Source organism: Trachypithecus francoisi, unplaced genomic scaffold (genome assembly GCF_009764315.1).
Source record: "Trachypithecus francoisi isolate TF-2019V2 unplaced genomic scaffold, Tfra_2.0 Lachesis_group21, whole genome shotgun sequence".
In the NCBI taxonomy this organism is placed as follows: domain Eukaryota; kingdom Metazoa; phylum Chordata; class Mammalia; order Primates; family Cercopithecidae; genus Trachypithecus; species Trachypithecus francoisi.
This window is the reverse complement of record NW_022681467.1, coordinates 40,768,918-40,782,610: the sequence shown is the minus strand read 5'-3', so window position 1 is coordinate 40,782,610 and position 13,693 is coordinate 40,768,918. Positions and strand designations below refer to the sequence as shown.

The 13,693-nt window shown below is 48.3% G+C and overlaps 1 protein-coding gene across 1 annotated transcript; it reads left to right on the top strand.

Moving 5' to 3' along the window:
- WFDC5 (WAP four-disulfide core domain 5) lies at positions 1–5,623 on the top strand. The gene is made up of 4 exons (XM_033186526.1): positions 1–209; positions 4,327–4,467; positions 4,560–4,700; positions 5,088–5,623. Exons 1-4 carry the CDS (start codon positions 125–127, stop codon positions 5,090–5,092), a joined length of 372 nt encoding a protein of 123 aa, XP_033042417.1. The 5' UTR covers positions 1–124; the 3' UTR covers positions 5,093–5,623.
- The last annotated feature ends 8,070 nt before the right edge of the window (positions 5,624–13,693 follow it).

Below are 13,693 nucleotides of genomic sequence, written 5' to 3'. Positions count from 1 at the left end.
ATGAAGCAAGCATGGTGTCACTCCACACACCCTCTCTTTCCTCTCCTGACTAAATTTCTCTGGCTTCCCTGAGGCTGCAGGTGTTAATCTGGGGGGCCCTGGGCCCTGAACCGGCAGCAGAAATATGAGGATCCAGAGCCTCCTCCTCCTGGGGGCCCTCCTGGCTGTGGGGAGTCAGCTGCCTGCTGTCTTTGGCAGGAAGAAGGGAGGTGAGTGCGGGAAATCCCTCTGCTCTGGGGACCAGATTGTCCCTACTTCTCTAGGGAGAATAAGGGTTTGGGAGAAGGCAGGTAATTCCATGTGTGGGGTGTGTGTGCGTGTGTGTGCATGCGTGCGTGTATGTATGTGTGGATGCCTGATTCTTAGTGCTTTCAGAAGCCTGTGTTTTTATTTGTGTACCTTTGTGTCCACCTGCCTGTGCTGGTATCTGTGCGTGTCTTTTCTGCCAGTTTCTCGGTGCTTGTCTGTGCCTGTCTATGTGTCAGGGGTGGCGGGGCGGGGAATGCATGTGCCTGTCTCTGTGTAGACGTGTGTCTTTGTGCCCGCCTGTCTGTGCAAAGCTCTGTCTGCACACGTACACTTAGGAATGGCTGCATGCACACGTCTGAGCTTGGTGCCTGTCCATGTGTGTCCATGTGTGTCTCTGTGCCTCCAGGTATGGGGAGGGACCCTGTCTGCACCTGCTGGTCTGTGGTGTGACTGGGTCGGTGGGTCCACCGTCCCATCTGTGGAAAGGACTTGGGAATTGAGGAGAGAGTGTGGTTTCTGGAATCTGGGCTTTGTGGGGAGGAAGCTCTGTCTCTAGCTCTCATCGCCCCCAACCTGCTGTCCCCATTCCCACCCCTGACAAGGCTGGGGCTGGCCTGCTGACAGGTGAGGGAGGGCCGCTGAGTGACTAGACAGGTGACTCCTGCTCTGGGTGAGGCCTCCACCTCCATCCTCTTCTGGGGTTGGAACACTCTAACCTACATTCACCTGTGCAACCCTGGCCCTGCCTTTAAGAAAGGGGACAGTAATGGGGACAGGCTGAGGAAGGAAGTACACTGGTGAGCTCCAAGGCTGGATCCTGTGTTGGCTGTGATTCATGCACCATCACCACGTAACTCCTCAATGTGATGCTGTGAGGACAGGACTATTTTTATCCCCATTTTGCAGATGAGGAAAACTGAGGCATAGTGGGAAAGCCCTTAACAAGATCAAAGACTGACTCTGAGTTAGTGCCAAACGTGGCATTTGAATGCAGGTATTTGAAATCAGAGAGATTCACCTTACCAACTGTTACAGCAAAACCCCAGGACTGTACAGAAGAATGCACCCCCAACCTAGGAAGGAGCCGAGAGACCAAAGAATTACTTGGACAAGGCCAGATTGGCAAGTGTGTGAGTTTATTAGGACCTCCATACAGGGCACTCCCGGAAGGCAGCAGGACAGGTCTGGAGACTTACTCCATGTAAAATGAAGTCCCATGCCTCTCTCTCAGGAGTAAGCGGTGTCTCGAGGAATAAGGGCCTGGCACACAGTAAGCACAGCATAAGTGGGTGATTTGGGGGAGTCCTTGTGTTCCCAGGGAGCACACCCCAGTATTCAACCTGGCTGCTCAGAGGCAAAGAGCTGGCACAGCAGAAACCGAGCCTGCGCAGGGCCACTCTGCATGGGCAGGTGTGACACGCTTGTCTCTCCCCCAGTTCACCACAGCTTGTCCCCCACTGGTTTCTCTCCCATGAGACATCTGCCTGGCTGCTGGTAGAATTTCAGACAATGGAGGAAGGTGACGAGGCCAAGGGAAGGGAAGTCTCAGTTTGTTACCTGTGGAAGCCCAGCCACCTCTGTTTATAAGAGCTCCCCATTCCGCCCCTTCTCACTCAAACGTCTGGGTGCCTCTGATACAAAGAGTCTGGCATAGTCCCTGATAAACAGCGAGTGCCTAATTAAATGCTGTCAGCGGTTATGTGGTATTGGGAAAATATACGTGTCTGTGTAGCCCTGTGCATATGACTCTGTGTATATGACTGTGTATGCGTATATATGTCTCTCTGTTCACACACATATGCTATATATTTATATACACAAGTGTGTGTGTCTGAGTGTCTGTGTATGTATCTATGTGGGTAGGCGTGTGTATATGACAGTATGCTTGTGTATTTACAGTGATTATGTTCCAGCTCATATGTACATATGTGACTGCCTGTTTTTATATGTGTTTATAAATATATTGCATATGTATAACTATCTGATGGATGTCCATATGTATATATGTGTGTATTAAGTTGAACCATGTAAAACTGCTACTTTTGTAAACAGTTGACTATCTGCAATTTCCTGTTGTTAAGCCTGTAGCTAATTGTGTGTCTAGATCTAAATGTGCTTGTGTATTTGACAGTGTGTGTATCGTCTGTGTGTACAAGTGTATATATTTCACCATGTTTGGATACAATTCTTTTGCTCTCTAAGTCTACACACCCATGGTGGATGCATCCGGATGACCATCTGTGTGTGTGACTGTCTCGATGTACACATCTGTGAGTGAAGAACCTCGTTTGGAGGGACTGTTAGGAAAGGCAGGCAAACAAAGTGAGTGTGACCACCTAGAGCCTCTCACACCAGCTCTGCACACGCCAGGCTTTTATCCCCACCTCCACATTGCAGCTATCACAGTTCTTCCACTGGAAATGCCAGCTGTCATGTCCTCTCCCTATCTGCCATTCCCCAAGGTTCAGCTCCAGGCCCCCGGTACAGAAACTCTACCGGCCTGACCCAGCTGGCTCCACTGGCTTTGAGTGCAGGCAGCTCCGTCTGGCCCACTCTTTGAGGCCTGAGCACCTTTGGCTTGGACTGGTGAATTCAGGGCTAAACCTTGGACCTCAGACTGTTTCCCAGGAGCCCTCACATCACTCCCACCACCCCAAACCCACACTTTTCCCCCCTCCCCAGGCCAAACCTTTCTTTCTCCAGCAGGGGGCAGCAATTCAATTTAAACCAACCCGCTCTGACAACTGAGGTTGACTTAGAGCAGGTAGGATGTGAGCAAGGTGCCTACTTATGTGTGCAGCCAGCACCCAGGCAGGGGGCTGAGGGGGAGTGGCGGACACAGAGATAAAGTCACCGCACCAGATCCAGCTGCCCCTCGGAGCTCTTGAACATTTTCTCTGATGCTGGATTTAACTGAAGGTCTGGGTTAAAGGCTCCATGCCTACAGCTCAGGGTGGATGGAGACTCACAGAGGTCAGAGGGAGCCGGGCCCTGGGAGGCCTAACTCCAGCCCATGTGGGTCTGGGCAAGTCACTGCCCCTTTCAGGCCTTGATTTCCTCCTCTACATGGAGGAAGATACTGATTTCCAGCTTTATGCATGAAATCTGAACATGGCCCAAAATCCCAGCAAGAAGAGTGGTTAGGTAAGCTCTGGGACAGAACACTCTACAGCCATTCAGAAGAACACCTGAGAGACAGAGTTAATGCCTGATCCTCGAAACCATGCCATTTGCAACAGTGGTGAACGCAATAGTGCAGATGTGGCCAGCTGTGGCTGTGACAGTGCACCAGGCTGGCCGCTGCTGACGCATGTGCGATGCTGGGCCTCACTTCAAAACCCTTTCTTTCCAAGTCACTGAGCCCCTACTGTTGTGCACCAAGTACTGTGATATGGACCAATGGTGAGCAAAGCTAGCAGGGTGTCTACTGTCATAACCTCCAGCCAAGTGAGAGACACAGACAAATAGATGCAGCGTCACAAACTCTGGAGGAAAGAACTGAGTGTGTGTGTGTGTGTGTGTGTGGTGTGTGTGTGTGTGTGTGTGTGTGTGTGTTGGGGGTGGGGGCTGACCTAGTTAATGTAGGGTCAGAGAAGTAGAGTCTTCTGAGGATGTGATGTTTCTGCTGAGTCCTAATGAGCTGCCCAGGCAAATGGAGTACAGGAGAAGTGCACCAGGCAAAGGATGCAGCCAGAGCCAGAACCCTGCGAAGAGAGCTGGCTTGGAGCAGATCTGGAGCCACTGAGTGGAAAGACAGTAGAGGATGAGGCTAGAGAGATGGGCAGGGCCCAGACCAGGCATGGCCTTATTGGCCACAGTGGAGATGTTGGGCTTCATTTTCCCCTATCATTTGTGCCATCTGAGTCTCAAACTAGCCCAGATTCCCATTTCACAGCCAGAAAACTGAGGCTTGGAGTCATTAGAAACAAACAAACAACAACAACAACAACAACAAACTAACCAGAAGACAGGCAAGAAGCAAGGGATGGAGAATTCAGATCTTGTCATTCCCAGGTCAGCGCTTATTACATAACCGTGAGCTTCCTCCAGCTGCAATATTGAGAGATTCTCTTACAGAGAAATGGGGAGGCTGCCCAGCAGATGATGGGCCGTGCCTCCTATCGGTGCCTGACCAGTGCGTGGAAGACAGCCAGTGTCCCTTGACCAGGAAGTGCTGCTACAGAGCTTGCTTCCGCCAGTGCGTCCCCAGGGTCTCTGGTAAATGCCCCTCTCCACCTTGCTGACCACCCAAGCCCCAAGCTCCAGGGCCGGTGGGCACAGGCAGAGCTCACCCAGTTCCTGTGTTGCAGTGAAGCCGGGCAGCTGCCCACAGGACCAACTGCGCTGCCTCAGCCCCATGAACCACCTGTGTCACAAGGACTCAGACTGCTCGGGCAAAAAACGATGCTGCCACAGCGCCTGTGGCCGGGATTGCCGAGATCCTGCCAGAGGTGTGGCTCCTGGGCGCCCGGGGCAGGTGCCTTCCCTCTCCGAGCCCCAGCTCTAATACTTTCTTCACTGCTGCAAGCTTAACAGGATGCCTCCCCAGAAGTCAGGGCCTCCCGTGGCTAGGATTGGGGAATTGGATAAGGGCTGGGGGAGTCCTGCTAGGATAACAGAGGACCTGGAAGTCCTTGGTTCTCTTCTTGAGCTTGCTGTGGCACCTGGACAACAGCCCTAAACTGCTCCAGGCTTCAGTTTGCCCTTTCGAAGGGGGCGGAGGAGTCCAGCCTTGGTGGCCACCAGAGCTGAGCTGGTGGGGCATGGATGGGAGACCAAGGCCAGAAACCAGAGCTCTATTATGGGAAGGAATTAACCCTTTCTTTCTCCCTCCTCAGGCTAATTCTGATTTAGGATCCGTGGCTCTGCACCTAAGCTGGGGACCAACGGAAAGAGTTCACGATGGGAGGCCTGGGGCCCTGCCCACCGGACAGCACTATCTCTACTAGCGGTGGTTCCAGCCTTCTGATAAACACTGGTCTGCTGTCACTTCCCTGCAACGCATCCGCCCCTGGATTCTCCCCCTGGGAGTCAAAGTCCATAGCCTGAGCTCGGAGGAAGGCCTCTGTATCACCCCACCACTGCCATATGAGCTTCCCACCCTTTCCAACACATTCACACCAATCCGTACATGCTGCTTCCTCCACCAAGAATGCCCAATTCAGGCAGACCCTGACCTCTCCCTCAGGCAACCCAACCACCCAGAATGAATATTCTAGCAGAGCTTTCCAAACATCAGTCATTTACCTCTTTCATGATTTTCACCATAACTACAAAATAGCACCACAATGACCTGCATGCTGCCTGTGCCACCATTTACTTAACGTTTTCTTTAAATGACTCACTTTTGTGTATAAATAAATTCATTTCAAAAGAAAATTGATATCACTACTATAAATGAGATCAATTGCCACAAATGGAATTACAAAAACAAATACAATGGAAACAGCTCAGTTCCATTAAAGTAAATCATGTCAGATTAAATGATATTAAATAGTGTTATTAAACTCTAGCTAGCAACAGCCACCTGCCAAGACTGAGCCTGAAGCCTGTACTCAGTCTACGTTTTTTTGTTTTTTGAGACAGAGTCTCATTCTCTTGCCCAGGCTGGAGTGCAATGGCGCGATCTTGGTTCACTGCAACCTCCGTCTCCCTGGTTCAAGCAATTCTTCTGTCTCAGCCTCCTGAGTAGTTGAGACTACAGGTGCCCGCCCCCATGCCTGGCTAATTTTTGTATTTTTAGTAGAGACAGGTTTTCGCCGTGTTGGCCAGGCTGGTCTCAAGCTCCTGGCCTCAAGTGATCCGCCTGCCTCAGCCTCCCAAAATGCCGGGATTACATATGTGAGCCACCGCACATGGCCAGTCTATGTTTTAATCAATGAAGATTTAAAGGGTTAAAGATGCAAACCTCTAAGCTGAGACTTTCTCCCTGGGGCAATCAGAAGGCTTGAGAAGGGAATGGCTTTCTCACTTCAGGAGTTGATGTTATGTGCCACTGCATCCAGGTACATACTAAGATCACTTCAAATTGCCCCAAATTTGGGGAAATTTTGCTCAAGTAGTCAGGATGTCATTATTATGGTGCCTCTCTCCACCTCACTCACTTCAATTTCTCCTGGGTCCAGTATGCTTTCAGGGTTTAATGAGTGCTTCTTGCAGGGAGAAGGGGTCAATGAGGGGATGACAGCCATCCCAAGGGACATGCCTGGACCCAGACAGCTGTATTCCTGACTCTCCTCCCACTTTCCCCTCAGGAAGGAGGTGGCAAATTCCCTGCTGTATCTGCTGGGCCTCTTGTATCCAGCACAAGACTGAGGGACTGGGCGGTCCACTGTGGAGGTCAACTTGGGAATCCTTGGTCTTCTTTCCCTGTTCTCTTAGCCTTGCAGTGTGATGACAGGTGCATCCTTCTGCACTCTGGGCTTCTGTTTGCCCTATTGGAAGATGGAAGGAATTCTACTTCCTCACCCTCTTTGTCCTTCCCATGGGATTCAAATGCTTGAACCATTGACTGAAAAGTGCCAGATGCTAACTACATGGATATAGAATGAGGTCTTGGAGAGGGGAAGGAGAACTGTCTGGGAGTCACTGACTCCGAGCAACCTGAGATATTTCTCTTCCTCTTTCTGGGCCTCAGTTTCCCCATCTACATATAGCTTCATATAGTTAACACAGATAATATGGTAGATTGGATTATTTGCCTACAATTTTCCCTTTCCCCTCCCCACCCCATGCTTACAGTGGCTTCCCTCGGAGAGTGTACATCCTGCCCCAGTGATTTGGGCTTGGCGAGGAGACCTGTTTTAGCTAATGGGATGTGGGTGGCAGTGACAGTGTAGCCTGTTTAAAGAAAAACAGCACCATTCTTCTTTTTTTTTTTTAATTGAGATGGAGTTTCACTCTTGTTGCCCAGGCTGGAGTGCAGTGGCACGATCTTGGCTCACTGCAACCTCCACCTCCTGAGTTCAAGTGATCCTCCTGCCTCAGCCTCCCAAGTAGCTGGGATTACAGGCACCTGCTACCACACCAGGCTAATTTTTACATTTTTAGTAGAGATGGGGTTTCACCATGTTGGCCCAACTGGTCTTGAATTCCTGACCTCAGGCAATCTGCCTGCCTCAGCCTCCCAAAGTGCTGGGATCACAGGTGTGAGCCACCGCACCTGGCCTCCACCCTTCTTGGAGTTTCTGCCCTCTGCCATGAGAAGAGCTTGTCCGGAGCCACTTGTCTTGCTGGAGAGACACCTAGGGCAAGCCTGAAGCTGAGTCAGACCAGCCAAGCCTCAAACTTGCCAAAGAGAAATAAATCTTTGTGGTAAGAAGACACAGAGATTCAGGGGGACACAGAGATTCAGGGGGACACAGAGATTCAGGGGGACACAGAGATTCAGGGGTTGTTTGTCACAGATTCATCGCAGTCAGAGCTTAACTAGTTCAGATTCTGGTTATTAGTCTGTAATGAATGGCTACTGTAGATCTCCCACTTTTAAACATCATTTCATTCATCCAACCCATAACCCTGAGAAAGGCTCTTCGCATTTGACAGTGAAGAAATAGTGGCTATGAGATAAGTGACGTGCCCAAGACCCCCAGCTGAGAAATGATGTAGCCAGGATTAAACCACACCATAGTCCTCCCTTGAGAGTAATAAAGGCAGCAACAGCCAACAATTACAGATCATGCGCCATGCACCAGGTATCATTTTAATCCCTTTACATGTATAATCTTGTATAATCTCATTAAATCCTCATATCCTTATCGGGTAGGCTTCATTCCTTTTCCCCATTTCACACATGAGGAAACAGAAATACCAAGAGGTTAATTTGGTCAAAGTTGTCCAACTTGTAAGTACTAGACCTGGGATTCAACCCCAAGGAGTCTAACCATAAACTTTACATCCCTAGTGACTATACTAATTAATTACCATCGGTCTTTGAAGATTCCTCCCACTTAAGATTCCTCCCACCTGAAGATTCAGTGTCCACATCTGAAAAATGAAGATCACAAAGACACAAAAAGGTTAAGTGACCAGACTTAATTCTAGACAACTGGAACCCAAGCCTGTTGATACACAGCGTATTGCCCCAGGTTTCTTTCTTCAAAGGCATCAGGAGGAAAATTAGGGGGTCACAGCAGGAAGCTCCCAGGTAAGCCAGTTAAGACTTGGCTGCCAAGAGCCCTGTAACTACCCTGGAGCTCTGAGTTCTGAGCTAGGTCCTTGGAATGGCAGGAGGTGACAGGTCACAGACTACGGCTTCTCTGGCTATAGGTAGCAGCATCTATACAGCCCATTCCAGATTCCCTGCTCAGCTTCCTGGCTAACTCACTCCCTGTTCCAGCAGTTCTGTGACTTGGTCTATGCAGTGCCAGCTCCAAGTTCAGCTCCAACCCAATCAGCTCTATCTCTACTGCCTGTCTCCTCTGGCTTTCTGGAAAGTCTCCTAGGAGGCTGGTTCCTTTTGCAGACTCTAACCTTGCTTTCCTCCCTCACTCATTCAATAAATGTTTGCTGAGCACTTAATATAGGCTCTAGGCTGTGCTTTGCAGAACTCATGCACTAATGGATGAGACAAAGCCCTAGCTAGAGAGTTGCATGACATATACCAAACTGGAGAGGCCTGGGAGGCCAGGAGAGATCTAACTCAGCCTAGAAACCAGGCAAGTCTTCCTGAAGATGATATCCAGGTCAAGACCTTGAGTTTTAGCAGGAGCTAGCCAAGTAGAACACTTCTAATTATCCATTCTCCCCTTCTTCCTTACCAATAGCAATGTCCCCGGTTAGAAATACTTGCCCCGCCCCACCCCCAGGCTCTTGGAGACTTTCCATATTTTGACCCAGGTGGTAGTCAAAATGGATACATACATTTGTAAAAAAAAAAAAAAAAAAAAAAAAAAAAAATCATTCAGCTGTAACTTAACATTTGTGCACTTTACCATGGGAACAGTATATTTCAATTTTAAAGGTAAATTAAAAATTTAAAAATATGTTTCCTCTCCAGGCTCCCTTGCACCAAACAATGATCGTGTGACCCAAGACTGGCCAATCAGAAGCAAGGGAAATCTACTAGGAGGGGCTTCCTGGCAAGCTATAGTTTTCCTAACTAAGGAGATGGACTTGGCCTTTTGTCTGTCATCCATTTACCCTGTGTCCTTCCTGGAACATGGCTGCTGCCACTAGAACAGCCATCTGTTGTCCTTGAGGATTGTCTTAGTTGGGTTCCCCCAAAATAAATCTTGAGATGAAGAATCCTATGACAGTGATGCTTTGGAAATGTTTTCAGGAAAAGTGGCTATAGGAGTACAGAAGTTCACCATGAAGAGAACCCAGTGATGATGTGAAATCCAGTGAAGTCTCCCAGGGCAGTTCTAGAAACAAGCATACATGGAGCGCATGCATTCTCAGGTACTTCAGGTTCTCCCTGTGTGGAGCCATAGCAGGCTCTGGCAGCCTCAGGAAAGCCCCAGATACCAGCTGTCAGGAGGGAAAACATACCAGGAATCTCTGTGCACAAAAGTGGTAGAGGATCCCAGAGGAGCTGTGGGCATGAATGAGTCACATAAGAATGGCGGAGGAGGAAGTGACAAGGAGCCGTGACAAGGAGCCTGGGTCTTCAGGGCTATTCATGAGCAGCTGCACCTACCCTGGCCTGCCAAAAAAAAGAAAAAAGTAAACTCTTTTCTAGTGAAGTCACTGTAATTCTGTTTCTGTTCCTGCAGCAAAATTAAATTTTAACTGATATGCAGGGTAAAGAAAGGGCAGGAAGAGTTGTTCAGGGAGAGGGAACAGCGTGTGCTAATCCTCATCTCAATCCTGAAAGGTGGGTGTTGTTCCCATTTTACAGATGAGGAAGATAAGGATCCAAGAGAAGTGCTTGGCCCAAGGACACGCAGCAGTTTAGTGGCAAAGGCATGATTCAAACCCAGTGTATTCATTATCTATTGCTGTGTAACAAGGTTTCACAAATGCAGCAGCTTAAAGCAACACACATTTATTATCTCACAGTTGTTATGGGTCAAGAACCTGGGTACAGCTTAACTGGGTCTTTTGTTTCAGTTTCTCTGCTTCACGAGACTGCACTCGAGGGGTCGGCCATGGTGGGAGTCTCATCTGAGCCTCAGAGAAGGATCCACTTTCAAATTCACAGGGTTGTTGGCAGAATGTCAGCTCCTTGAGGACTAATGGACTGAATACCACAGCTCCTGGCTGGTCGTTGGCTGGAAGTCACCCTCATTTCCTTACCTTTCCCGCCTGGCAACTTGCCTCATCAAAGCCAGCTGGACGTCACAACCTTAAGTAACCTAATCAGAGAAGTGACATCCCATACTTTTGCTATATTCTGTTCATTAGAAGCAAATCAGTAAGACCTGTCCACACACAAGGGGAGGGGATTGCACAAGGGCATGAACACCAGGAGGCCGACATCACTGGGAGACATCTTAGAAGGTGCCCGTCACATCCAGGTCTACTTAATTCCAAACATTTCTGTATCTTCTGCAACATCAAGCTTACTCTGAAGGTAAAACTGCATGGATTCAAGTGGCTAAAACTGGCCAGGGACTGGGGGAGAATTTGGGGGACAGCCCATCCATGATACATGAAGGACAGGGATACCCCATCCTTCCCACCCATAATGCCCACCTTCCCACTCTTGTGGCTCACAAATTCCACCAAAACTTCATTTACCTCTCACTGTGTCATCTGGGGATGAAACCAGATCCTGGTTGCATTCTCTTCTGCCCTTGGGAAATAGGTCTTTTCTCAGTTTTGGAAACTTGTCTGCAGCTCCAGGGAAAACTCCTGAGTCCTAAGGGGTAGCAAAGGCTGCAGACAAACTCTTATGCCAGGAAATAGAAGACCTGCTTCTCGGCAAATCTGCCTCAGTTTCCCTGTTGGTCAAATGAGGGAATTGGGCAAGATGCTCACTAAGCAGCTTCTTCCTCTAACTTCTTCTTTCGAGGGAAAAACTGAAGTGGCCCAGCCTAGAGCTGTGTTGTCGAATATGGCAGCCACGAGCCATGTGTGGCTCCTGAGCACAGAAAATGTGACTAGTCCAAACAGAGATTTGCTATAGGTGAATCTCAAAAAATCTCTCTCAAAAAATAAAAAATAAAATAAAATAAATGAGTACACTGGATTTATATATGGAAGGCAGAATTCAGATGACCCCACCTCAACGATCCTCATCCCTATATAATCTCCTCCTGTTTCAGTGTAGGTGGAGCCCGTGAATGTGTGTTATATGGCAGGAGGGAGATTGCCCTGGGTGGGCCTGGCCTAATCAGGTGAGAGTTTTAAAGTTAGAGATTTTTCTCTGACCGGTTACAGGAGAGGAATTCAGCACTCTCATGTGCCCAAAAGAAAGCAAGCATTCATGCTATGAACTGCCTATGGGGCAGGAACTGTAGGCAGCTTCTAGAATCTGAGATTGATCACCAGTGGACAGCTAGCAGGAAAAGAGAGACCTCAGTCCTATAACCACAAGGAAATGAATTCTGCCAACAATCTGTGAGCTTGGAAGAAAACTCTGAAGCTCACAGGAGAACCTCAACCCTGGCCAACACCTTGGCTTCAACCTGGTGAGAACCCTAGGGTCCAGTAAGGCCATGCCCAGACTTCTGACCTATAGGAACTATGATATCATAAATTTGTATCATTTTAAGCTACTAAATTGTGGTTATTTGTTGTGTAACAATAAGAAAAATCAGTACACTGGATTTTAGAGACTTACTACAAAAAAAAAGAAAATGTAAAATATCTCAATAATTTCTTTACTGATTCCAATGTTGAAATCATAATATTTTAGATTTAATAAAAGATATTACTAAAAATACAGTTGATCCTGAAACAACACAGGTTTGAACTGCTAGTGTCCACTTATTTGCAGATCTTTTTCCAATAAATACATTGCAAAATTTTTGGAGATTTGTGACAATTTGAAAAAACTTACAGATGAACCATGTAGCCTAGAATTATCAAAAGCCTGAAGAAAAAGTTAGATACGTCGTGAATGCCTAAGATATATGTAGATATTATTTATGTGTTAATCGGCTGTTTATGTTATCGGTAAGGTTTCTGGCGAACAGTAGGTTATTACTCGTTAAGTTTCAGGGGAGTCAAAAGTTATATTCTAATTTTCTAGGCATGGAGGAGTGGTTTCACTTACCCCCACTGTTCAAGGGGTAACTGTAATTTCACCTGCTTTTTACTTCTTTAAAATGTTGCAATCAGAAATTTAAAAGGGTATATGTGGATTGGGTGCAGTGGCTCATGCCTGTAATCCCAGCATTTTGGGAGGCCGAGGCAGGTGGATCATTTGAGGCCAGGAGTTCAAGACCTGCCTGGCCAATATGGCAAAACACCCTCTCTACTAAAAATACAAAAATTAGCCTGGCGTGGTGGTGCATGCTTGCAATCCCAGCTACTCAGGAGGCTGAGGCAGAAGAATCGCTTGAACCCAGGAGGCAGACGTTGCAGTGAGCCAAGATAGTGCCACTGCACTCCAGCCTGGGCAACAGAGTGAGACTGTATCTCAAAAAATAAAAAATAAAATAATATATGTGGCTCACATTAAAGGTGTTGGACAGTGCTGGCCTAGAGGACTCAGAAGTCAGCCATGGGACCTCTGGCAAGTCACCACACCTCTCAAAGCAGTTCTTATCTGTGAGATAGGAATAATAGTAGCACTTACTGAACAGATAAATTTGCAGTTTGAGTGCGATTGAGGTCTACGCTTGACCCAAGGTAAGTACTAAATAATTAATGGTAATTATCATTATTGTTAATAACAATATTTGCAAAGGCTCATATCCAGGCCCTAGTCTCCAGTAGCCTCTCCCCAACCAGGCACACAGCAGCCACACAATAGGTACACGTGTGGGGACTTCACAACCTCTACAAAGCTCTTTGGCATATGTTCTTTGCCCTCACAACCCACTTGGCAGGTTGGAATCAGGAGCCCGTGGGCAGGTAAGGACACTGCGCCTCAGGGGTAAAATGATCGTTTCAAGTTTCACAGCTCACCTAGGAAGAACCTGGGACTCCAAGGGAGATGAGGCCACCTTCTACAGCTCCCTCACTCAGTTGCCCACGGTGTGAGGAAGTGACTGGAGCTCACCCCTAAAATGGGGGACATAAGATCCTGGCCCTGTCAAGAGTGTGCCAGGAATAGCTGAGATCAATCACGGCAGCTGAGGTACCCTGGCACATACTAAACACTCAATTAAGCAAATCATGATTACTGTTGTTCCTTTGCCAGAGAAGTTTCTGCTGAAATCCCTCTCTAGGGGGAATCCTCATGCCCTAAATGACCCCTCCTTCCCGGTCGCGTAACTCCGGAGGATGCCCCTGCAGGTAGGCCCAGTCTCCTGACACCACCACCCCCCAACCGAGTCAGGAATAGAAACCGCCGCCTCCAGCCGCCAGCGGCCTCACTCCCTCCTCCGGC

Coding starts and splice junctions, on each gene's coding strand:
- WFDC5 (XM_033186526.1), top strand. CDS start 125: ATGAGGATCCAGAGCCTCCTCCTCCTGGGGGCCCTCCTGGCTGTGGGG. Junction 210..4,326: donor CTTTGGCAGGAAGAAGGGAG/GTGAGTGCGGGA, acceptor ATTCTCTTACAG/AGAAATGGGGAGGCTGCCCA. Junction 4,468..4,559: donor GTGCGTCCCCAGGGTCTCTG/GTAAATGCCCCT, acceptor CCTGTGTTGCAG/TGAAGCCGGGCAGCTGCCCA.